Source organism: Lissotriton vulgaris, chromosome 11, assembly GCF_964263255.1.
Source record: "Lissotriton vulgaris chromosome 11, aLisVul1.2, whole genome shotgun sequence".
Classification (NCBI taxonomy): Eukaryota; Metazoa; Chordata; class Amphibia; order Caudata; family Salamandridae; genus Lissotriton; species Lissotriton vulgaris.
This window is the reverse complement of record NC_141699.1, coordinates 309,909,259-309,936,418: the sequence shown is the minus strand read 5'-3', so window position 1 is coordinate 309,936,418 and position 27,160 is coordinate 309,909,259. Positions and strand designations below refer to the sequence as shown.

The following is a 27,160-nucleotide window of genomic DNA, read 5'->3' as shown; positions in this document are numbered from 1 at the left end:
TCACGGCCCTCTCGCCGCGCCTGCGCGGCGCGAATTCCGCGCCTGCGCTAACGTTCTGAAGCGCGGGCGGGCCGTGACGGAATCGTTTCGTCACAAGGACAGCTCACCCGCGTGCCGTGACGGAGCGGTTCCGTCACGAGCACGGGACCGCCGCGCAGCTCCCCCACCCCCTTAGCACTGAGGCGGAATAGCCGCCGTAGTGAAGGGGTTAAAGAGGTGAGAGGCCAGCTGATACAGGGCTGATTTTCATCAGAATTGTAATGGCTAAGAGGTTTGTATGGCACTTGATACTGTCTTTCCTCTTGTCATATTGCATATATTTTCAAATATATTGGCAGAGAATAAAGAGGATGCCCTAGTTCTCATGATGGCAAAAACAACAAGGTGATTGATCGGCCACGGGCAATTACTCAGGCCACATCCCAATCCTTTGTTTTTTTCCCATCATGCCACCTCAGTTTGCACCCAGCCACATGCAAATCAGTCTTGACTCTGCTCATTATGGGAAAAGTCCAGCCAGAACTGCCAGGCCATGTTCTCCCTTAACCAGAACACAAGCAACCTAGGACCGGTATTGCTTTATTTAGGGCTCACATCTGGGCATACCCACACTTGGCGCAGCAATTCCACAAACAAAAAGGTGATTGATGGAATGCTTGACTTAATCTAAGCCATTGGCAACTGCACAGGGCTGCATCCCAATCCATTGTGTTTTGCCCAGCATGCCACCTCAGTTTGGACCCAGTCATATGCAAATTAGCCTTGACCCTGCGCCTCATGGGAACAGTCCAGCCCGAACTGGCAAGCCAGGTTCTCCCCTGAACTGGAACACAAGCAACCTAGGATCGATTTTGCCCTAGTTAGGGCATTTTAGTCAGGTATAGCTTTCTTCCAGTGGTACATATAGCCAGGGACCCACATCAGGGCATACCTAGTGCAAGTAGGGTGAAAATTGCACAAAGAACAAAGTGCTAGTTTTCATGAATATCAAAGAAGAGCAAGCTGAAGTATATACCCCAAGCAGAAGGGAGAAATCCTAAGAACTCCACAGGAGCTCTCCAAGAACATGATAAATATACAAACAGATCCAGTAATCACGTATCTATGGTAGACCTAAATGCTAACTGACAATACAAGACTCAAAGGGGCCTGCCCGATTGATTCTTGAGAATTTGTAAACATTTCGGACCTACAACATTTGCAGAAGTAGCAGTTAGTCCCAAAGAATCCATCCTACAATCTGAGATCCATAGACTGAACTGAGAAAAGATTGACACTCAAAACATCCCTATACAAAAATATTGTGACCAAAATATGGATGTGAAAAAATTCTACACCCTATACTTATAATGGTAAGTACAAAAATTAGTTGTACAATATAGAGTTTATATATATATATATATATATATATATATATATATATATATATATATATATATATATATATATAAATACTTCGCGGTTGAGCTTTACTGCTTTGTATTTTCCCAACACTTTCCCTGACGAAGAAATCAAACAGGTCGCACTTCAACATTCGTTTTTCCAAAGCTTTTAAAGCATATTTATTTTACATCACTCCCAAGATGGAACACAAAAAAAAATAAAAAACATAATATATATATATATATATATATATATGTATACATATATACATATTACCTACTGGCGATAGCCAGTAGGTATATATAGTTAGGATTTTTTCCCTATGGGATTTCTGAAAATTCTATGTCTAATAACTTTGGCGTTTGTGGACGGAATTGGCTGAAATTTTCAGGAAAATGGCACATTTTGTTTCTGAGCAGCTCCTGGAAATTTGGGGGGGGTTCGTCAAGGGGGGGCCGAGAAAAAAGGGGGGTCCCAAAACGCGTTTTTCCCATGTTAATTTCCATAGGGCGGTTGGACTCACTTTTAGCCCGAACGGCTGAATGGATTTCCACGAAACTTGGCAAAATTGTAGGGACTGTTAGCCCGATGTGCCTTTGCTAGGTCTCAATATATGTGCTTCAGTGAATGTTGAGAAATTAACGTTTAAAACAAGATATATATCTGTAACAGCGCTCCGGGCTGCGCTCCGGTCCGCTTACTTTTCGCGTATCGGAACTTTGCAAAGGGGGGCAAGGTAGACCCCTTCTGATCCCCTACGATTGATGAGGGGATATTATAGAGTCACGCTGGGCCCAAAAAAAAATAAAAATAAATTCCGATTTTTTTCGCCGTAGAGACGCGTCTTGGTACGCGAACCGGGCAGCTAACCGGGAAGCTAACTGGCAGTGTAACGGGAGTCTGACGAGTAGCTGATTGGCTGTCAACATTGTAAACAGTCCGGAGCGGCCGCCATCTTGTCTCTCGGTAGGATCGAGAGACAAGAGGTGGAAAAAAAAAAGGTGTAAATGAATGAAAAGGCAAACCCCTCCTGAACCCCTAGGATTGATGAGGGGGCTATTAAAGTTCCCTGGGGGGTGAAAAAAAAAATTGCGATTTTTCGTGGTAAAGGTGCTTCCTGGTACGTTAACCGGGCAGCTAACCGGCAGCGTAACGGGAGTCCGACATATTGTGTTTTTTGAACGTTTATGATATGTGCACGTGTGGATTTTGTCTAATTAAGGTTAAAAAAATATATATATATCTTTAAGCGTGTTCTGGCGCGCTTACGTTTTGGGTTTGGTTTGCGCTGCAGAGACGATACGTCACGGTTATGCGATGCATCATGAGGCGTCTCACGGGCTACGTGATACGTCACTTAATAAAGAATATATTTTACAGCTATAGATATTAGCTTTTAAAAAACCAATGAAATTCACAGAAAAAACCATAGGTTATAGACCATATATAGTTAGGAATTTGCATTTACAAAACCTTGAAAATTCACTGAAAAAACCATAGGTTATAGACCATATATAGCTGGGGATTAGCATTTAAAAAACCTTATTTTACTCGCACAAAACCATTGAAATTCCATATATAGTTAGATGCACTAACTATATATCGCGGACCCGCAATCCACTGCTAATGATGTCACATATTACATCATTCATGACATGGTCAGTGACATCACTGATGACATCACTGATGACATCTCAAATGACATCACTGATGACATCACTGATGACATCTCAAATGACATCACTGATGACATCACTGACATCTCATTTGACATTACTGATTACATCACTGATGATATCATTTATGTGATAATACATCTTCAGACTCTAATATAACCTTAGATACACTCAGTGTAAACAGGCACTCACAGACTGTCACACATCCATGGAGTTACCCACACACCTAGTCAGTCATGCAAAGAATCAATCCCACCTCCATTTCCTCAACTATACAGTTATACACACCTTACTTATTCAAACATATACTAACACATATTTACTCTCTTATACAATCCTTGATACAAGTTCACAATGATTCATACAGCCACTCTCACATTCACTGGCTCTTATGTTCAGTTATTTATATATGTCAACTCTCACATGGAGTGTGTTTTACATATGTACTTACTTTAACATGTAGAACTGAGATATCCATTCACTCACCAATATACTCATGCACACAGTCAACTGTCCATACAGCTGTTTCTACATGCACTTTTGAACCCATACACCTAGGGAATCAACTGCTCACACATCTATGCACAGAGTTATACACCTCCCAGCCACCCACACACATACTCAGTCTCCCATACAAATACTTGGGCAACCATTCAATAACCCATATAGTTAATGATATAGCTACTGATTTAAACATGCATCAGTTTACAGAAGAACATAAATAATGATTGCCAAATTAAGACACTTTAATCACTAACCCATGCACTCAGTGAGACACATTTAATCATTCTCTCATACAGTCAGTCATGCACCTACTAAATCCTTCATCCAGACACTTATACATCCACTCATTCTTCAATATGTAAGACATATTTTAACTTTACAGAAACATACAGTCACTGGGTGTTGTCATCAGTGATGTCATCAGTGATGTCATTTGAGATGTCATCAGTGATGTCATCAGTGATGTCACTGACCATGTCATGAATGATGTAATATGTGACATCATTAGCAGTGGATTGCGGGTCCGCGATATATAGTTAGTGCATCTAACTATATATGGAATTTCAATGGTTTTGTGCGAGTAAAATAAGGTTTTTTAAATGCTAATCCCTAACTATATATGGTCTATAACCTATGGTTTTTTCAGTGAATATATATAAATCATATACATATATATATATATATTACCTACTGGCGGTCGCCAGTAGGTAGTTATAGTTAGGATTTTTTTCAATGCAAAATCTCAAAATTCTATTGTGAATAACCTTGAGGTCGGTTGACGAATCTGCCTGAAAATTTCCTCAAATTTGCCTCGTGGAGCTCCGGTCCTTCCCTGAAAGTTTGAAGGGGATTTGTCAAGCGGGGGCCGAGATAAAAGGGGGGTTCCAAAACGTATTTTCCCCATGTTAATTTCCATAGGGCTGTTGAACTCACTTTTAGCCCGAACGGTGGAATTGATTTGCACCAAACTTGGCAAAATTGTAGGGACTGGTAGCCCGATGTGCCTTTGCTATGTCTCAAGATATGTGCTCCAGTGGTTTTTACGAAAATTAACTTTAAAAAAATATATTTTGGGCTACATTGGGCTATATATATGTTAGAGCCCAAATGTAGCCCAATGTAGCCCAATGTAGCCCAAAGATGGCCACCAGAGACAAAAAAAACAAATGTAGCCCAAATATCAGCCAGATGTAGCTCAACTATAGCCCAATGACAGAATGTCCTAGAGTGTTCTAAAGAACAACTAGAGCGCTAACAGTCTTACTTATGACAAAAGTATGGCACACCTGAAGTCATCTTGATTGGAATAAAGTGTTAACACTTAAAAGATTTAATTTGCAAAGGAACAAAATGAGGGGGTTCATTTTGCCATGGAAATTATGATTAGTGCTGAAGAAAGAAAAATTAGGGCACATTTTGAGTGACTTCTCAAATCCTCTTATATTTCATTAAAAGAATTCTGATATGCAGTCTCCCAAGATGGCCACCAGAGACAAAAGAGCCCAAATGTAGCCCAAATATCAGCCAGATGTAGCCCAACTATAGCCCAATGACAGAATGTCCCAGAGTGTTCTAAAGAACAACTAGAACGCTAACAGTCTTACTTATGACAAAAGTATGGCACACCTGAAGTCATCTAGATTGGAATAAAGTGGTAACAGTTAATACATTTAATTTGAAAAAGAACAAAATGAGGGGTTTCATTTTGCCATAGAAATGTTATATATATATATATATATATATATATATATATATATATATATATATATATATATATATATATATACCATTCAAAGTGGCGTTCCAAGCGTGCTCTCAGGTGCAAATAATCCGCACTAACACCGTAGGTCTGTCAGCAAAGGTAGGGTTTATTCACGCCATAAGCCCTACGTGACGCGTTTCGCACTCCTTGAGTGCTTGTTCACACAATGGTAATCACAAAGTTTGCCGTATTTACTGTTTGCTTAGTATCAACATAAATGACGGACTAACAAACAAATGCTGTGATATGTGGCGTCATCATGGAGTTATCAGATGTTATCAGATGTTATCTCATTGTATCAATAAGCTTACACACTATACATGTTATAATACACATGCCGGCACTGGGTTACAGTTACCATAACGACCAGACATACACGCCTTAGATTGGGTAGGCAGGACATGTGACCACTCCACGCACGTCGGCTCTTCCCCTGTTTAAACTAGGCACTATTTCAGCTAGTTTTACACACTAAGACATGGCTTTTCAAATGGACTTACTATTTACGCCATCATTATCATTAACATGTGACCATCAGGATTCTTGCAGACTTCATTTATGTTTTGTATATTTTACGGGTTTAGTCTGTCAATGAGCCTCGATTAGCTAAATACTAATGTTTTAGAGATGCACTACAGTACTGTGTATTATAACATGTATAGTGTGTAAGCTGATTGATACAATGAGATAACATCTGATAACTCCAAGATGGCGCCACATATCACAGCATTTGTTTGTTAGTCCATCATTTATGTTGATACTAAGCAAACAGTAAATACAGCAAACTATGTGATTACCATTGTGTGAACAAGCACTCAAGGAGTGCGAAACGCGTCACGTAGGGCTTATGGCGTGAATAAACCCTACCTTTGCTGACAGACCTACGGTGTTAGAGTGGATTATTTGCACCTGAGAGCACGCTTGGAACGCCGCTTTGAATGGTATATGATTGCCGGGTGATTCACCGGCAGCGTACCACCCCCACTTGACGAGGGATACTCCAGAGAAGCGATCTTTGGACTGATATATATATATATATATATATATATATATATATATATATATATATATATATATATATATATATATATATATATATATATATATATATATATATATTCACTGAAAAACCCATAGGTTTCACACCAGTTACAGTTAGGAATTAGCATTTAAAAAACCTATTAAATTCACTGAAAAAACCATAGGTTTCACACCAGTTATAGTTAGGTGGAAATTTTACTCGCATAAAACCATTGAAATTCCCGCGTTATAGTTAGTTGGACTCACTATAACTTGCGCGTGCAATGCACTGCTGATGACGTCACATATTACATCACTAAAGACATGGTCAGTGACATCACTCATGACATCACTGATGACATCTCAAATGACATCAATGATGACAAAACATCCTTGTGACAAAGTGGCAGACCCCCTATCAGCATAAAATAACCTTTGACACACACATTCAAAAATAGAAACTAACATTTTCTATATAGATTTGCATATGGCCATGTCTGAACTGGGGTGGTGGAGTGAGCTAAAGAACGGTGATGGATTAAACCCAGATCAGTTGACTGGGGGTGAGTGTTTGTATTGTCAACGCTCCGTCTATCACCACCTTTGGTTTTTCTTTGTTCGCCCTAAGTTGTCAGGGTATGCTCAGACGTGAGTCCCTTGCTCAATTTGCCACTGGAGTCAAGCAGGCACGGCTGAAGACGGCTGTAATGCCAGAAACCGATCCTGGGAAGCTTGATACCGGTCCAGGGAAGACATGGCTTGGCAGTTTGGGCTGGACTGTTCCCATGAGGCAAAGGGTCAGACTGATTTGCATATGGCCATGTCTGAACTGGGGTTGCGGAGTGAGCTGAAGAACGGTGATGGATTAAACCCAGATCAGTTGACTGGGGGTGAGTGTTTGCATTGTCAACGCTCCGCCCATCACCACCTTTGGTTTTTCTTTGTTCGCCCTAAGTTGGCAGGGTATGCTCAGACGTGAGTCCCTTGCTCACTTTGCCACTGGATTCAAGCAAGCCCGGCTGAAGACGGCTGTAATGCCAGAAACCGATCCTGGGAAGCTTGATACCGGTCCAGGGAAGACATGGCTTGCAGTTCGGGCTGGAGTGTTCCCATGAGGCAAAGGGTCAGACTGATTTGCACATGGCCATGTCTGAACTGGGGTGGCGGAGTGAGCTGAAGAACGGTGATGGATTAAACCCAGATCAGTTGACTGGGGGTGAGTGTTTGCATTGTCAATGAACCCTCCATCACCACCTTTGGTTTTTCTTTGTTCGCCCAAAGTTGGCAGGGTATGCTCGGATGTGAGTCCCTTGCTCACTTTGCCACTGGAGTCAAGCAAGCCCGGCTGAAGACGGCTGTAATGCCAGAAAACGGTCCTGGGAAGCTTGATTCCGGTCCAGGGGAGACATGGCTTGGCAGTTCGGGCTGGACTGTTCCCATGAGGCACAGGGTCAGACTGATTTGCATATGGCCATGTCTGAACTGGGGTCGCGGAGTGAGCTAAAGAACGATGTTGGATTAAACCCAGATCAGTTGACTGGGGGTGAGTGTTTGCATTGTCAACGCCCTGTCCATCACCACCTTTGGTTTTTCTATGTTCGCCCTAAGTTGGAAGGGTATGCTCAAACGTGAGTCCCTTGCTTACTTTGCCACTGGAGTCAAGCAAGCCCGGCTGAAGACGGCTGTAATGCCAGAAACTGGTCCTGGGAAGCTTGATTCCTGTCCAGGGAAGACATGGCTTGGCAGTTCGGGCTGGACTGTTCCCATGAGGCACAGGGTCAGACTGATTTGCATATGGCCATGTCTGAACTGGGGTGGCGGAGTGAGCTAAAGAACAGTGATGGATTAAACCCAGATCAGTTGACTGGGGGTGAGTGTTTGTATTGTCAAGGCTCCGTCCATCACTACCTTTGGTTTTTCTTTGTTCGCCCTAAGTTGGCAGGGTATGCTCAGACGTGAGTCCCTTGCTCACTTTGCCACGGAAGTCAAGCAAGCCTGGCTGAAGAAGGTTGTAATGCCAGAAACCGGTCCTGGGAAGCTTGATTCCGGTCCAGGGAAGACATGGCTCGGCAGTTCGGGCTGGACTGTTCCCATGAGGCACAGGGTCAGACTGATTTGCATATGGCCATGTCTGAACTGGGGTGGCGGAGTGAGCTAAAGAACGGTGATGGATTAAACCCAGATCAGTTGACTGGGGGTGAGTGTTTGTATTGTCAATGCTCCGTCCATCACCACCTTTGGTTTTTCTTTGTTCGCCCAAAGTTGGCAGGGTATGCTCAGATGTGAGTCCCTTGCTCACTTTGCCACTGGAGTCAAGCAAGCCCGGCTGAAGACGGCTGTAATGCCAGAAAACTGTCCTGGGAAGCTTGATTCCGGTCCAGGGGAGACATGGCTTGGCAGTTCGGGCTGGACTGTTCCCATGAGGCACAGGGTCAGACTGATTTGCATATGGCCATGTCTGAACTGGGGTCGCGGAGTGAGCTAAAGAACGATGTTGGATTAAACCCAGATCAGTTGACTGGGGGTGAGTGTTTGCATTGTCAACGCCCTGTCCATCACCACCTTTGGTTTTTCTATGTTCGCCCTAAGTTGGAAGGGTATGCTCAAACGTGAGTCCCTTGCTCACTTTGCCACTGGAGTCAAGCAAGCCCGGCTGAAGACGGCTGTAATGCCAGAAACTGGTCCTGGGAAGCTTGTTCCTGTCCAGGGAAGACATGGCTTGGCAGTTCAGGCTGGACTGTTCCCATGAGGCACAGGGTCAGACTGATTTGCATATGGCCATGTCTGAACTGGGGTGGCGGAGTGAGCTAAAGAACAGTGATGGATTAAACCCAGATCAGTTGACTGGGGGTGAGTGTTTGTATTGTCAAGGCTCCGTCCATCACTACCTTTGGTTTTTCTTTGTTCGCCCTAAGTTGGCAGGGTATGCTCAGACGTGAGTCCCTTGCTCACTTTGCCACGGAAGTCAAGCAAGCCTGGCTGAAGAAGGTTGTAATGCCAGAAACCGGTCCTGGGAAGCTTGATTCCGGTCCAGGGAAGACATGGCTCGGCAGTTCGGGCTGGACTGTTCCCATGAGGCACAGGGTCAGACTGATTTGCATATGGCCATGTCTGAACTGGGGTGGCGGAGTGAGCTAAAGAACGGTGATGGATTAAACCCAGATCAGTTGACTGGGGGTGAGTGTTTGTATTGTCAATGCTCCGTCCATCACCACCTTTGGTTTTTCTTTATATATATATATATAGCCGCCAGGCACGAAATAAAGGAATAAATTGGCACAATACTGTGGCCAGGACCTGGTTTGTTTGGAGGGAATCCACTGTTACGAGTGTAACGATATATATATATATATTAATCTTATTGTAAAAAGTTAAACAAACACATATAATAATTTATATAAATTACTATTCCCACTCCAGGCAGGGCAACAGGTGGAAAAGTGTTGTATAGCAGAGGGGGTAAATATTACTATTCCCACTCCAGTGAGTGCAACAAAAGGGAATGTGTTGGATAGCGGAGGCATAAAATGTACTATCCCACTCCAGTCAGTGCATCAATAGGGAAAGTGCTGAATTGTGGATGGGTAACATTTTAAATTCTCACTCCAGTCAGTTCAAAATTAAAAGCAAACAAAATATCAACAGTAAAAAAATATTTATTTTGAAAGTAAGTAAAAAAATATATATATGTTACAAATATAAAAATAAAATACATTTCATAGTTTTAAAAAAACATATTATAATGTTAACTACATATCAAAGATACCTTCAAATAATATATTAAATAAAAAATTGAAACAAATAAACATTTTTATTTAGAAATTATTTATTAACAAAAACATTAATTATAACAAACATTTAGTTTATTTACTGACTAACCTATAACACCACACAACTCACAATCCACATAAAAAATAAAAAAATGTATTTGTATATTTAACATAATTATCAATTTAACAACTATCATAAAGTAAAAACACAAATTAAAACACATACCATTTTATTAACTTCCCACGCTTTACACCTATATTCCCCACAACTCACACCGAACATTAAACTGTAAAAAAATTCGTTACACAATTTTTAAAAAATCAATTAAATAACTAATAGTATTTAACAAATAATGATAAGGTTAGAAAAATAATTTTGCTCCACACACTTCACCCCTGTAAACCCAAAACACAAACACAAAAAAACAACTAATTATTGAATAATTAAAAATAAATTACTTCCCACCATGTACCCCCAAAAAACCCACAACCCACAACTAAAATTAATTACAAAATGTCCATATTTAATTGTCAATTAAGTAATTGATATTAATTACCAACTAATTATAAATTAATTAAATATACATTTCTTCCCACCCTTTACCCCTATAAACACCAAAACCTACACCTAACATTCCTGACACAATTACTATATTTAGTTGTCAAATAATTAATTAATATTAATTAGCAACTAATTATTAATAAATTACAAACAAATTACTTTCCACTATTTACCCTTATACACCCCACAAGCCGCACTTAAAATTCACCCAAGAAATTAAAAACACAATTAACATTATACAATCTCAATTAAATAAATATTAATAAATACAACATATTCATTCATTTATTATAATTAAATTATCTCCGACCATATACCCCTATAAACCCACAAACACAATACAGTACTAAGAAACTCAAAATATTATTCAAATAAAATTAATAACTTCTAAAAATATAACACATATATTAAAAAACATAAATAATACTTATACAAATAAATTCATCACATACATTTAAAATATATACTAGAATACATAACACTAATTAAAAAGTTTATATTTTAAACAACTATATTTTTTCAAACGACATTAATGACTATATATATATTTTTTACCTCAATAATTCTTACCTCAACGTCGATATTCTTGACCACAGTATTCTTGTTATCGATATTTCTGTGTCACAATATTTAAAATTCAATATTATACGACATTTCAAACTCGATATTTTGACTGAATACCCCATATAGAATGATTTCTAAAAAAGAATGACATCTGTCTTGTCTGTGTTGAGCCATAAGGAATTAGAAATCATCCAATTTGTCACTGAACATAATACATTTTTGAATTGGCCCCATAAAGAATCCAGATTTGTCTGAGGAAGATCTGAGTATCAGGAGTAAACTTTAAGGATGAAAGATGTAATGAGAGTGACCAATGGAGCACTGAACATGTTAGATTGCTTAGGGCTCGCAGAAGAACCTTGAGAAAACCCACATTTGTTAACCTTGATAGCTTAGAAAAAAGATGCAAACGCTGCTGCTTGATAACAATCTTTGTGAAATGATAACCAGTTACGTACTGTGCCTTTGATATTGATAGACTTTAGAGGTCTAAGTGAATATCATGGGATTTATGTGCGAAAGGCCACAGAGAGATCTACTAGAATAAGAGCAGCTGTTCCTTTAGCTTCTACTAGCATTCTGATGTCATAACTGGCAGATATAATCACATTAGGCGGAAGCCTGAATGATAGACGTTGTGATAATGGTGAACTTGAATATAGGAATATAAATATTGGTTGACAAATATTTTTGGGATGTTTGCTTCCAAAGGCAGAATTAAGATTGGACAGTAATTGGACATAATAGAGAGGTCAGCAGGAGGCTTTTTCAGCAGTGGGCTATAAAGGCCTTTTTCCAGGAGCTATGCAAAATACCAGAACTCAAGCAAGAATTACACAGTGTGTTAGGAAATGTCGCTAAGAATAATGCCTTTTTCTGTGCTACCTTAGCGGCACAAGGATCAAGGAGCGATCCATAAGAGATAGTGTGAGCTTATAGGTAATTTCAGTTCAGATAACTGAGGTGAAAGAGGTCCACAGAGGTATTTAACAGCTAGGTATCAGAAGGGTGCTGTCTGGCTGCCTCGAGAGAATGCCACTAATAGAAGAGGGAAAGAAACTCTGATGTTGGAAATTTTCCATTGGAAAAAATTAAGAAAGTCAAGAGCAGAAATTCTGGTTGGGCGTCACACAGGTATAAACTGCAGTAGGATGAGCTAGTTTGTTAAATATAAAGAAAATCTCCATAGTGTGATTTTTGCAGCTGAAATACAATTAGGAGCTGGTTGGTATATCACGTTTTATTCATATGAGTAGCTCAGATTTGAAAGAAGACTTTGTCAGTAGAATTGTAGGACCATCTCCATTGTCTTTCACATGTCTTACGCTGTCTCCTGCGTAGCCTGATGGAACTTGCTATGTTTTAGGGGAAGGGTGGAACCAAGGGGCATATTACCAACAACTAGCGATAATTATCGCTATGTTGGCTTAGCGGCAATATTTTTATCGCCGAGCTGCGGCGACTTTTATCGCTTAGGAACCTTGCTATTATCAAGGTTTATCTCCTAAGCGATAAAAATTGGCTGAAATGCATGAATATCGCTGAAAAGTCAGCGATATTCATGCATTACCGAGCTAATGCTCTTAACCATGTTCTCCACCTACCATTGGATAACATGGCTAAGAACTGCTCAGGTGCAGGTGTTAGCTTTTGGAGATAATTGCGCTTAGCGCGAATATCTCCAAAAGTTGGTAATAGGAGATAGCGATGTTAGCGACTCCTTCCAGTCGCTAACATCTTGGCACGCCCACTTTGCATATCATTAGTGATAAATATTACTGACATGCAAAGCGGGGCCCAAGATGGTCGCTATCTCCTACTAGCTGTCGCTAACTGGTGTTAGCGACAGCTAGGTAATAGGGAGATAATTTTATCTCCGGTTTCTTGGCTTTTAAAGCCAAAAAAGCGGAGATAAACCCCTTTGATAATATGCCCCCAAATGCCTTATTTACCCAGCTGTTTGCTAGATCATGATTGGAGTTAACATCAAGGTAAAAACTAGATGTTGTAGATTCTAAGCTGGAGGAAAAGTGGGAAATATATTTTTTTGTCCATGGGCGGTAGGACTGACTTACCTGGCACTTTTTACATGGGGTGGGCTTGACAATAGTGAACAGAATAGCTTTTTGGTCCGACCATGCTACATATAATGTGTTAAAGGATTGAATTAGAGATCATTGAGCAAAGGGTAGGTCAATAAACTAGCCTGCCATGTGGCACAGACACTAATTGAGGAAGATCAGTTAGCTCTGGGGCAGCTATGTCTGAGTAGTCATTGACATGTAATTTAAAATTCCCAAAACCAATTACGTTGTCCGCTTCCAAACAAATAGCAGATATCAACTCAAGCAGCATGAATGTAAGAAAACCTTGTCAGGTCCAATAAGTCTTCATATGAGTAAAGTCTTGGTAGAGTGGTTAGGGCTAACGGTTATCGTAAAAGGAAAAGATTCCAAATCCCGATCTGACTAAAGGAAAGGGTGGATATGATTTTGTTGGATTGAAGAATTACTCAAGAACAGCCACCAGGACGTGAAAGGTGGTCAAGCTGCTAATATAGCAAACTTGGCCAGAAGGACTGCCAGTGTGATACTGGGGGCTAAGCAGTGCTTAATTTGTGCGGGTGCGGGTGCTTTCCGGTGCTTAGCACTGGCACTTATTTATCAGGGCCGGGTCTACATAATACCACGCACGTGTGTGCAACTTTGACCCTGCATGTTATATATCAGGCAATGTGAATGTGGCGTAGTCTAGAGACTACTGCAGTCAGTATATAACATTGATTTACCTCCGGCTCAGGCTTGGCGTGCACTTCACATATGATTCATCATTACTGACTGATCCAGACCGTCCGACTCATTTTATTTATTGACGATGCACATTTAAAATTTGCTTTACTGCGGGTGGCGGGCTGCGGCCCTTCAGTGTTGCTGCTGATGGGCGGCCGTGAGACACTGATTGGGCAGGGGCCTGGATTTGGCTCTGCGGGGGTGTGGCTGTGCTGTGCGGCTGGCAGCGTGTGCGTATAATTTTTTAGAAACTGCCACGCCCACTTGAATGCAGGCAGCAGCAGGCCTAGGCAGCCTATTCAATAAAGGCAGGCAGGCCAGTGCCCGGCCGCCCACCACTACCAGCAGAAACCATAAGTAGCAATGCTGTTTTGTATTCCTTTAGCGTGGTGGATGGGTGGCGTGACCCTGTCTGCAACAGTAATTGACATGGCAGGCTAGCTCTGGCCCCCGCCCGGCGATGAACTCCGGGGTAACATGGTTAAACTTAAAAGGCCCTGCAGCGGCCCCTGCTGCCCTTCACCCGGGCCGGGCAGTGGCAGTAAACCGGGGCATTTTTTCCTCACCTGGGTCTCCCAGAGTTATGTCATGGCTGCGAGGCAGGGGCCCCTCCCCCTGGACTTTCCAGCAGCACCACGGTAAAAGTAAAACATGGTTGTGAGGCCTACAGGGGAGCACTAGACCTGTAAATTGTGGCCATTCTGCTTATCTCACTCTCACAACCTTTTTCTCCTCTTCTCCATTTCTCTCACCCAGGTACACGTACCCAGCGTTAACTGACAATCTAGGAGGAAGCTCATATCTAAGCATTTATGTTTAATCTAGTACCAAACATGGTCTGACTACAAAGTGGGAAACCATCCTAAAAGCAAATACTTCCACAAATATCAACAGAGATGACAAGAACTGACATTTTCAAGTAGAACAGAGAGAGAGGCAAAATTCCACCCGTTTTGAAGTGCTTTGTAACTGTTTACAGTAAAGTGCATGAACTCCCCTTGCTCTGCACGGAACGTTATGCAGCACAAAAGTGCTCTTAAAAGTTAAAAATCACATTCACTGGTTTTAGCACCGGTTAGTACACATGCAAAATCACGGTCCAATCAGATATGAGACCATGGGTCCCCAGTAGGCCTCGCAGTCATGTCCATGTTTTACCTCTGCAAATCCCAGGGGAAGGGGCCCCAGCCTCGCAGCCATGACCTAAAGCTAGGAGTCCCAGGTGAGGCAAACACCTCGCCAGTCACCTACATCTTGTCTTGCAGCTATAACTTAGTGCTTTGAGGCCCACAGTCAACTCAGCGATGTGCAGGGTAGGTATGCTCTCCTAGGCCTCATAGGCATTGTCTAGCTCAGAAGCCCACAGGAACAGGGTACCCCTACACTGGGCCTTGAAGCCGAGGGCAATCCCTAAGAGGCCTGGGGACGTATTCCCTCTTTGCTGGACCAGGACCTGGTAGCTATACCTAGTGCTGCCAGGTCCGGGGGAGAGGAGGGCAAGTGATTGGAAGGGAAGGAGCCATTGTTGTGTGCTGTAATGCTCAGGAAAGAGAGATTTCCTCTCCTGCTCCTCTCAGTGATGGGTTTGTGCTGTGAGGTACATGACCCCCTTACCCTGGGCCTCACAGCCATAGGCTAGCATTTTGATACTCTGGGGATGAGAGCCCCCTTCCATGTGTTACCCACCTATAACAATGTGTTGGCAAGCCTAGTGGAGCCCCCCACCACACCCACGTCTTGGTTTAGCACTGTGAGACCCAGGGAAGAGAGATCCTCTCACCTGGCTCTCAAATTCATAATCTAGCGCATTGAAGTCAAGAGGCAGTCCCCTTTTTCACTCACTCTGCTGGGCATCACTTCTGAGGGAATGTTGAAAAATAGAAAATTTCTGGCATATTGGGGTGAGGCCCCATGGTGTTGAACTAAGGGTGGGGCCCTGAGCAGCTGCCTACACTTCAGATGCCTGACATCGACCCTTACGTCAGCCAGGGTTTTGAGAGGTACTTTGTAACATGCAGGAGACTGCTGGGCCTCAGCAGTGGGGGCCGCAGTCATTTGCCTCTGATGTCCCAAGATCCTTTGCACTGTGAGTCAGTAAAATGGGAGTAGTACAACTCCTCCAGAATTTGAGTCTCAGTTGTTGTTGCAGTCACGGTCTTCCCACTGATGTAGATTAGGGAGCGCTAACTCTGAAATCAACACCCACCCAGCAGTGCAATAACTAAATGTCCAAATCATATTTTTACTTAAAATAGAAATGCTATTTAAAACACACACTTAAAACTCAACACCACACAGATCATAGCTGCAGATGCCAACTTGTAATGCTTGTGTTACAGTGCCACTGTCAGGGCCAGGAGAAGGCTGGATGAAGGGCAGGGGCTGTGCAGGGCCTTTAACTTAACCCCAGACTTTAGCAGCACGGGCAAGTCGCTAACAAATCAATGCCATTAAGGGCATTTTACTACTGCTGCACACAGTGCCCGGTGCTAGAGGCATGATTGCTCAGGCTATGCCTTAGACTCTTCACTCATTGATTCACTTCATGCGTATGAACTGTGAAGTGAACCATCGTGTGACTAGCAGTGATTGCAGGAGGTGCCAAAACTTAATCATGAATGCTCTGCCTTTAAATGCTGTAGGTTTCATAGGTTGCCTGTATGATTAGGGAACATGTAAAAAAGTGCCCTCAATGGAAGAGAGGTAGAAAGAAAGTTAGAGCACGGGTAGAAAGAGGAGATGTTGAGAGAAAAGAGGTGAAGAAAAAAGACACAGGTGAGGTAGTGAAAGAGAGCTGAAGCCAGTGAAACATAGCTAGATAGGGTCGGGGTAAAGAGGTAGAGTGTAAGAGGTGATATACAAAAGTTAATAAGTAGAGAGAACTGGGGAGAAGTAGAGGGATGGGTGTTGAGACGGTGAGGAAGGGAGAGTGGGTTGATACTGGGAAAGGAGCACAGAAAGATGAGAGAGGGACAGAAAAAAGAGTTAGAGTAGGAGAGGTATAGTAAGAAAGAAATAAGACCATGAGAGATGGTAGATGGGAGAGGAGAGGGATGCAATGAATGGTGGTGTAAATCGAGAGGATAGGAGAGAGAGAGAGTAGAGTAGACTATGTAGAAATAAATGAAGTGAGTGAGATGTGACATAGACAAATGACGTCGAGAGACAATGGTGAAAGAGTGGGTAGAGAAGTGATAAAAATTAAGAGGTGAGGTACAGAAAGGTAAAGATAGGTGGGGGAAAGAGCGGAATACAGTTGAGAGAAAGAGGTGAGGTTGATGGAAAGTGGATGCTAGATAGAGAGATGATGGCAACAGTGTGGTGTGGTGCACAGTGAAGGGTGGACAACAGAGCGGGAGGTGAGGTCGAGAGAAGAGGGTAGAGATGGGCACAGAGACTGGCTGAGACGTGAGAAAGACTCACTTGATAGATGTGCCTGCGAGAGAGTGAGGCTGAGAGAGTTGAGCTAAGAGAGGAGAGAGATACTCAGGTACATACAATTCTAGAGCTAAATAGAGAGGAAAAGTGAGAGGTGAAGTGAAGAATGGATACATACATGATACATAAAGTGGCAGCGGGGCACAAAAAGGTGGAGGGTGGTTCAGAAAAGTGCCATAGAACTGGAAGTAGTCAGAGACAGCGATAGAGAAATGAGCTGAGAGAAGAATGAGGATTTACTGATTTGATGTGTGAGGTAGAAGAACACAGAGTTAAAATTGAGTTTGCGTAGAGAAAGTGTGGCCGAAGGAGAGGCAGAAGCATTGTAGCAAGAGGGAGGTGAAGAATAACTTAGAAGAGGGTAGGGTGGAAGAGAAGAAAGGAAGCAGAGAGAGACGGGGGTAAAGAGGGGTGAGGTCAGATACCCAGAGAGAGATGACAGAGCAAGAGATAGGAAAGAAGGGAAGATACATAGAAAGACAGGTTTTTGAGAGGAGGGATAGGTAGAGAAAGACAATCAGAGTTAAAGGTAGACAGGGGGTGGGGAAGAGATTTAGAGAGAAAAATAGAAGCAAGTAAGAGAGAGAGAATACTGGGGGTGGGCCTTGAGTGGTGGGGGCCCAGATTAATTGCCCACTTTGCCCATGCCTTAAAGAATCTCTGGGTGACAATTTGACAAACCACCCCAATTACGTATACAAAGTTGTGATCCTTTCTTCAAAGAATACAAATGCCCGCTCTAACCCAATTGATGAGTTGATGTAATTATACCTTGTTGGCATTAGCCATGCATGAGTGCATTTGTAGTCAGTAAAGAGAACACTGCTGTGTTGTTTAGTGCAGCAGTACTTATGTGCAAAGTTGTATGAAATGCACATACATTTTGGGTTATTTTTCACATAAGCTATGTAAAAGTTGTATCTTTGAACTCATCGACTCCGTTAAAAATGGCAAACCCCTATTGACCCCAAATCGGCATATAGAGCACTGGAATATTTTAAGAGTCCCTTTTCAATGCATTAGTAATTTTAGCTAATTTCTTCCAAATTGTGCTTTAAATGCATTTGCGATGTAATCTTTTTCAAAATCTTCACAGGGCAGGGTAACCTCCTATCAAAACCTTACTATTAGGAATGCTCCCTTGCTGAAATTTAGATCGGGAATTACATCTGACTTTTAGCAGTGCTAGTTGAGGATGTGGGTGGAGCCAATAGAGTAAGTGGGTGGAGCCCATGAGAAAGTGGGTGGAGCCGGGGTAAAGTAGGTGTGGCCTTCAACAAAAATTTGAACACCTGGACTTCATATTTTACAAATTAAGCACTAGGGCTGAGTCCTCTTTCAGCCACATTTCAGTACTAAATGTTAGCTCCAGTTTATTATCGAGTGTGAGGTTATGAACCTGAATACCGCGTTTTACGATATATAGGCACTAAAAGGAATACATCTAATTTTGGAGTAAAATGTTATAAAAGACTCATGTTGTAAAAGCTTCAGCATTGGGGTCTTGTCAGCAGCAGAGGTGTTCTAGAACAGAATATGAGAAGCCCTTTCGGAATTGAGGGTTTATGAATCTCAATAATGATCTTTCCCTATACAATGACAATCTTCCTGACCATCACTAGTGCTTATATCAACACTGGTATGCATACAGGAAAGTGGCCTGATTTTACCCAAAAAAACCTGTTTCTGTTTATGGGCTTGATTTATACTTTGGCGGGCAATTGTATGTCCATCAGGGTGAAGGAATAAAAAAATACTTTGTCACCCTTCTATAGATTTGCCATCTACTAAAGTCAGAGATGTCCACCGGCTCTGTGAATATCTCTTATATTGGCAATAACCACAGTTATAGCAGTTGCATTCAATGTTGGAATTTTTTTACGAACGATTTCATCACATAGGATGGCCCATCATTAAACTTTTTTAAAGTTTTACGTTTTTCAAAAACAAACTCCCAAAGCAGAGTCATATATTGAAAAATGGAAAACTAATAGCCCCACACCATCCGGTTTTTACTGTCTCTCACAGTCCGGTTTTACCTGATGGTGATGGGCAAAAAAAAAAGCCATCTAACTGTCAACTCTACTCAGGGCAGGCAATCAGATGGCTATCCAAAGATGGCCCATACTCGGTTGGGCAATCAGAGAAGTGTGTCAGCGACAGAACTAGAGTAGACTCCATCCTCTTCTGGCTACCTCTAAAAGAGACAGGCGGACTCACAGTTTTGCAGGAAGAGTATGCCATCAAAGTTGCAATGGAAGATACTCTCTGCCAAACTCTAAATCAGGATATAGTCTCAGGGCTGGACTGGGAACTCAAAGCAGCCCTGGTAAATTTCATCAGATCTGTCCCCATATGGTGCATAGTGAGCGAACACAGTAAGCAAGCCTGACTCCTGCAAGGGTGGTTGACACTTGCTTTATAGCCACTAACAAATGTCCACATAGAAAAGTGCAATGTGGTGTGTTAGCTCGGGGCTCCCCTGGGTTCCTGTCTTCATCCTTTAGAAAAACAATCTGTTAACTAGATGTGGAGGATCTCAGACCCTCTGTATTACAGATAAATATTTTTTAAACAACGCAAAATCTTATAAATGGATCAGGTTGCCTTTCCTTTCTGTAGCTCCAAAGTGCTCCTGAGCGTTGTTCTTGCCCTTCAGCACGGCGGCTTTTTATTTATTTATTTATTTTTATTTATTTATGCGATTTTATATAGCGCAAACTTTACCCGAAGGTGTCAGAGCGCTTTACATAGGACCCAGTTTCAACCATAAGGACTGATGGTTACCATCGGAAAAACAGATTTGCAAATTTTTGACTTACATAAGAACCAGTTGAAAACATACGGACTTAGGATTACAAGTGTTATAAAAAAAAAAAGGTACAAACAGAAAAAATTGCAAATGTACAAGAGATAGAGTCACACAAGGAGGAGATACAAATGGATAAACTCTAGGCATATACTAGTGATATCTCTATCTACTTAGGGAGGGGATACACATGGATATACTCTAAGAGTCACAGAGGAATGGAAGAGAGCAAAGCGGACTACTGCATGTCCTAGTGATTAGAGTTATCTCTATATACATAGGCAAGGGATACACATGGATATACTCTAAAAGTCACATAGGAGTCTAGTCATTAGAGTTATCTCTATATACATAGGAAGGGATAAGACCGGATATACTCTAATGGACACATAGGAATGGTGGAGAGTACAAAGGTCTACTGCATACACTAGTGATTAGAGTTATCGCTATATACATAGCCACTCTGGTGTCCATTTCTCTCAAATCGGAGAGAACGGCTATGGCAGTTGACTTTGGAGCTGGGGAACCGGGTTCGATTCTTGGCAGGGACGCTCAACATTCTGGGCAAATCACTTAATCTCCCTGTGAGTAACAAAAATGAATGCATCTGTATATAACATAACTGCTTCTCATGTAAAGCGCTCTGATACCTCTGGGTCTAGTTAGAGCTATATAAAACTCCACACAAAAAAATAAGAAAGGTACAGGCTGGCTCCTTTGTCTTCTGCCTTTTCACTGAAGGCTTTAGTATGTTTTCCGGCTCTGCACTGAATTCTGTGACCTGTGAAAGACACATATTTATTGCAAGAAAGGTCTCATTGAATAACAAAGCTCCTCAGAGCCTTTCATGCTATGCAGATGCTATGCACCAAACATGCGAAACTCTGCAATCATGCCAAGATTATCGATTTGGTACCAGAAACATGAAAAATGCAGACCAAAGTAAGGCCTGAGAAGACCGGGCTAATTTGTGTATTCCACTGTAAAGTGCAATCCTGAACCATCATGGAAAACCTCCTTATGCTCCTTTCTCTATTTATATGGAAAAAATCTAACTCGCAGTTGTCCCTGAGTGGACAATAGCCAAAATAATCCTCTCTAAAATGATGCCAATTTGGGGGAAGGACAAAGTGAGAATGTGGATCAACAAACATAGAGTCTGTGCCAACAGACCTCATTATGCCATGGTGCACTCTGTAAGATGGTAAGCACACACACACAAACACATGCAGGAAATTAGAACTGCCGGTGCTTTCTGCATTCTGTAAACCAAGACCACCTGGCTCCCTAGTCCCTAACTATAATGCCTCACACACAAGAGGATGCAACACCATGCCTGACTAATGTATCAGCTCTTCACACATTGCAGTACAGCGCCAATACTGTCCGCTCACCCCGCCCACCCCCACTCATGATCCCCAGTCTCTCTATTCTAATGGTTATCACAACTGTGCATATAGTCTGACAGGAACTAACTGCTAGCTATGAAAGTGAAGAGACAGATGACAGCTATTAGAACAAGCACACTGTACATAGTTTTATCCTCATTATTGCCAGGTAAGTGCTAGACATTACCTGTGGCAGAAAGTAAGGCCCCTGATCTATGACTGCTGACCAGTAAAGAAAGGGGCTAAAACGGATGCCTTGATGGACTTTATTGAGGATGGAACCTTGCCAGTGGCTGTTTAGATTACATGTTTTACATTTATAATACTAACTTTTGCCTGATTAGCTCTGCACTTGTGGGTCATTATTGATGTCTAATGTGGCTACTGAGTTGAGGTTAAACAATGTCAGAAAGCATAAAGCTTACCTCTGGACCTGACATAGTATCTTCAGGGTCAGCTCACTATTCTACCTTAGGAGCGTAACATAAAGGGGCCCATTTCGATGTCGGGCGGATTACCCCCGCCAGGCTGGCGGTAGCCACCGCCGGACTGGTGGGGGCAATCCACCCGACATCCACTCCCAAGACCGTCCGCCGCTTTTCCGCCCCGGTCGCCTTGCAGCCGGGGCGGAAAAGGATTAATAAGACGGCGGTGTCTCATAGACACCGCCAGCCATATTAGTATGGGCCAAATCGGATGCGGTCTTCACTCTGGGGGTCCCCCGCGCGGTGCCTGCCGCTTTGTTTATGCAAATGCGTGCATTCATTTTTAACATTGTGGCGGGCGGTGCAGTGAGCACCGCCCGCCGCAATGTTAAAAATGGGGGATGCGCCCGCCACTGTGGCAGGCGCATCCTAATGCTGACATCGGGACCCCCGCTCTTAAGGTGGGCGGTCCCGTTTTCCGCAAGGGTGGCGGGCGGGCAAAGTCCGCCCGCTATCCTAATGGGGCCCAAAGTACTAGCAGACTCGGGTAATTGAGGGAGTTCCTCAGACAATTCTACCCGTGACAAACATAATTTTACAATCTCAAGGCCTGAGGAAGGATTTTTAAATTAAGGGGCATATTATCACAGTTTTGACTCACCCTTGCACCATGTAAGGGTGCACAAGGCGACGCAAAGCCTAAGTGAGATTTATCAGGCCAGGCAAGATCACCTTGCGTGGTCCTGAAGGGTTTGATAAATCTAGAATAATGCAAGGCAACTTAAATTGCTGCCTTGTATTACTCTGTGGCAGGGAGGTGTTTCTTGGATGGAGCATGGGTGTTCCCACACATCCACCCATGGATTTTGGCACATTCCCAGATTTATCTTCAGTGGTAGACCTGAGAATACATTGAAATACTATGCCTCCCCTGGTGAGGCAGAACGAGAAGTATCTCTATTTCTCCTTATTTTTCCTCTTTCTACATGTAGAAAGAGGAAAATGCCTCTCAGGGTTGTTTTCTTTCAGGAAGGTTTTCGTTCCTGTACAAAAATAATCATGCCTACAACGCAGCACCCTTGCAACATGACGTAAGGGTGCCTGCATTGGTGCTAGACAGCTCAAAGTGCACCAACGCTAGAAATGGACAGGGATACACCATATCATTTAAATACAATACTTTCTTGACATTTCCCTTTGATGTAGCGCAGCTCAGTAAGGTGGCTTGCTGCGTTGCTCGAAGGAATTATAAATCTGCCGCAATGTTCTAGAAACTAGGGGAGTGTAAAATTACACAAATTGAAAGATAATCCGGTGGGAGTTGCTATGTCAAGTAATTCAAGAAGGGGCCATGCCTGTATTGAAAGATTAAAAAAAATTAATGTGTTATAGGTTTTGATGCTTTGTAGGCCTTTAGTGTGAGAGTGAAAATAAGATGCTTTGTAAAGAAAATGATGTAAAACTTCAAAACACAAGAGGAGCCAGGAGGAGAGTGAGCAAGAGGGAATAGAAAGGAAATTACCCCCAGAAAAGTGGCATGGACAGTAGGAGAATTAATCCTTTGTGCAAAGGAAGGCTGTTGAGCCAAAAACATATTGAGGTAAAAATTACATTTTATATGTAATGTACGTAGAGCAAACAGTAAAACCTATCATGTATCCTGTTTCTCTTATGTGATCAAGTTGCTAAAGTGTTATACCTGCTGCTCAGCCAATATGAGTTTGCTATGTGGAATGTTGGTGCATTGTGATGCATTGGAATGTTGGGTACCTGTGAGTGTCAGTTGGAGTATGGACTGAGCAGAAGGGAGACTGCTCCTGGTGGGGCTCTTCATAGAAGCTACTTCATAAACCATCTTACATTATTCTGCACCTTGGAGTGTGGATCATTCGTTTTCATAACCCCAGATAGTGGCATTGACAGTAGGAGACTTAGGGCCAGATGTAGGTGGCCATTTACCGACCGGTAACGGCCGATTTCGGCCGTTACCGACCGGTAAATGGTCATTCCTGATGTAGGTGCCCTATTTTACTGATTCGGTAAATTTACCGAATCTGTAAAGTTACCGAATCGGTAAAATACCGAATCAGTATTTTTACCGATTTGGTAACTTTGAGATGTAGGTGGGACTCTTCCGAGTCCCACAGGCCTTACCGAATCGGTATTTTACCACCCAATTCTATTGGGTGGTAAAATACCGAATACAGGTGTGCATGCACATCTGTGCATGCACACCTGTGCAATGTGACACACAGACACACAGACACACACAGACACATGGCACACAAGTCCGGAATTGGGGTGCCAGAGGGTGTCAAAGTAACACCCCCTGCACCCTTGCAACAATCGTAACTTACCGAATCGGTAAATACTGATTCGGTATTCCACATTGATTCCTATGGGCTTCAAGGCCCATAGGAATCAATGGGGGATACCGATTCAGTATTTACAGAATCGGTAAATACCGAAATTGCATGTGGCAAGGGTTGGTCCACCGGTTCTAGGGTGGAAAGACCAAAAGTTACTGGACATCATCCTCAATCCAAACAGTAAGGAACAAGTGTTAGTTTCATGTGAGAGCGTGGACACCAAGAAGTGGGTAATACAAGAGTTTCCTGAGGTGTTTGAGAATCGCATGGGGAAATTAAAAGGTTTCACTCATGAAATCCATTTGAGGGAGGGTGCTATTCCCAAGATTCACAAAGCTAGAAACATTCCATTTATCATCAGGGAGGAGGTCAAACAAGAGTTGGATAAAATGTTGGCAAACAAAGTTATAGAGCCCATTGAGGCTGCCGAATGGGTTTCACCATAGGTCGTAGCCCGAAAATCCAATGGTCGAGCCTGTTTGTGTGTGGACCTCAGAGATCTTAACGATAACATAATTGTTGACCAATTTCCTCTCCCTAGAATCGATGAAATGCTTTCTCTTACACGGAATGCCAAGTGTTTTTCCACTTTGGATCTCTCGTCTGCCTATCACCAGGTGGTGCTGGATAAGCAGAGCAGACAATTAACTTCATCCTGTACTCCATTCGGATGTTATAGATTTATTTGTATGCCGTTTGGGTTGGCATCAGCCGCTGCAGTTTTTTGGAGGCTGATGTCGAACCTATTCAGCCACATTCCTGAGGTAGTTGTCTTCCAAGACGACATTCTGATTATGGGCAAAGACAAAATTCATCATGATACTTTATTGAGGGAAGTTTTGTCCATCCTCATAAATAATGGTTTGATTGCTGAGGGCAGCAAATGCAAATTCTCAGAAAAACCTGTTACTTACCTAGGCCATGAAATTGATGGGTCAGGAATAAAACCAAAAAGCTCTTTAGTGGAAGCAATTTTGAAAGCTCCTTCTCCCAAGTCGAAGGATGAGGTGAGATCCTTGTTGGGCTTGGCAGAATTTTATGCAAAATTTGTGAATAACTTCTCAAGCAAGACATATGACATGCGCATCTTAATGAAAAACAAAGTTCCTTTTCACTGGAGTGATAATTGTCAAAAATCTTTTGAGACCATTAAGGAGTCTATTGCACGAGCTCCTGCATTACAGGGTTTTGATCCTGTAGCTGATTCCATTGATTATACTGATGCATACAAAACAATTGCTCAAATCTATAAATTAAGATGTTTACAAATATTTCCTTTTTTTTTCTCAGAGATGAAACCTCCACCACCACCACCGGCCCCGGCACCAGCTCCAAATCCTGTGATCAATCCACCGTTTAGACCTATCAGGTCACTAAATGAGCGCTGAAGCCATTTCATCAGAATCATCGGAAAAGCAGATATGACATCATAAGACACACGATCTTCATGCCATGCCAGGAAGTAACACCAAATGACCTTTTATCTCCTTGACTTCACACTAACACACATTGTACAGCCTCTCGTTCTAAAGATGTACGAGAAAGGGGCTTTACAATCTTGTAGTGACAGTTAAAAATCATACATTTAATTCACGCAGTGCAGCATAGAAGTCAGAATTTAACTTTCTGCAGATCCCCAAGTTATGTTCACGCAAACTGGAATTATGCTAAAGACCCCTGACAAGTAGCTTCTTTCTAGCCTCTGAGCAGGGCCCAACTGGAAACCCAAAGCGGCCCTGGAAATGTTCTTGGGTCATTCCCTGGGGAAGTACAGCCTGGCTCCAGGAGACTGGAAACGCTTGCTTGCTACTTTTGTTACTAGGGGCTGATAGTGCAGTACTGCTGCAATTTCTAAGATGAGGTAGTCATTGGCTTTCGGGGGTCAAGTAAAATCAAACAAGTTGGAAACGAATCCTGTGACAATTCTTGAATGACCACTATGGCTTTGACAGATAGCAAACATCACAGGTCATTTTGCACAAAGTGCCCTGGGGGTGCAGCGGGCATTGGCATCTGCTTTGCGCGCCCCAGGGGCACTTTGGTACTACAATAGGGGCCGCAGATGCTTGTGCGGCCCCGTCTGTTAAACCGATAGCGCTGGCGCACATAAAGCAACAGTACTATCTGCTCAGGGCATCCCCTTGCTTACATGGGGGTGTTCCCCATGCAAATGTTGGAATCCCTTGGCCTCTGTGCCTGCGCCCTATTACAGACATGAACACAGAGACAAAGAAGCTCTCAGGATGTGCTTGGCACACTGTCAGTGCTCCCCCTGATGGCAGCCCTCTGGAGGGGGGAAGGAGACCCCCTAGACATCCCCTTGCAGGTGGGTGCAGTCACCGTCTGCACCCGCCTGCAAGGGGATCTCTAATCCCCCTTCAAAGTGCAGGCGGGTTGCCGCCTGGCTGCACTGTGAAAACACGGAGAGGCTTCAAGGCATCTGCTCAGTTTTTCAAATGAATGCGCTGCCCCCAGTGCAGCGCAGGTTTCTGGCTGTCCTGAGGGCATACCATTTATCATATTATGGTGCATTTTCCTTCATTGTGCAGGGCACACCTTTTTAAAGGAGCACCCAGTGCAATGAAGGAAAATACACCGCATGTAATAATACCACCCAAGGCATACCCAACTTAAATTCTCCTCCTTATGTCCTTATGAACTGACACCACATGGACATTTCCTTGGACTTTAGTACTATTGC

The 27,160-nt window shown here is 42.7% G+C and overlaps 1 protein-coding gene across 1 annotated transcript in view; it reads left to right on the top strand.

Moving 5' to 3' along the window:
* LOC147679701 (stonustoxin subunit beta-like) overlaps positions 1-27,147 on the top strand; it is a 123,087-nt gene extending 95,940 nt beyond the window's left edge. Inside the window, exon 4 of the mRNA XM_086943280.1 lies at positions 25,750-27,147. Coding sequence (XP_086799406.1) covers positions 25,750-25,847 — 98 coding nt within the window. The 3' untranslated portion in view covers positions 25,848-27,147. The remainder of the gene's footprint in view (positions 1-25,749) is intronic.
* The last annotated feature ends 13 nt before the right edge of the window (positions 27,148-27,160 follow it).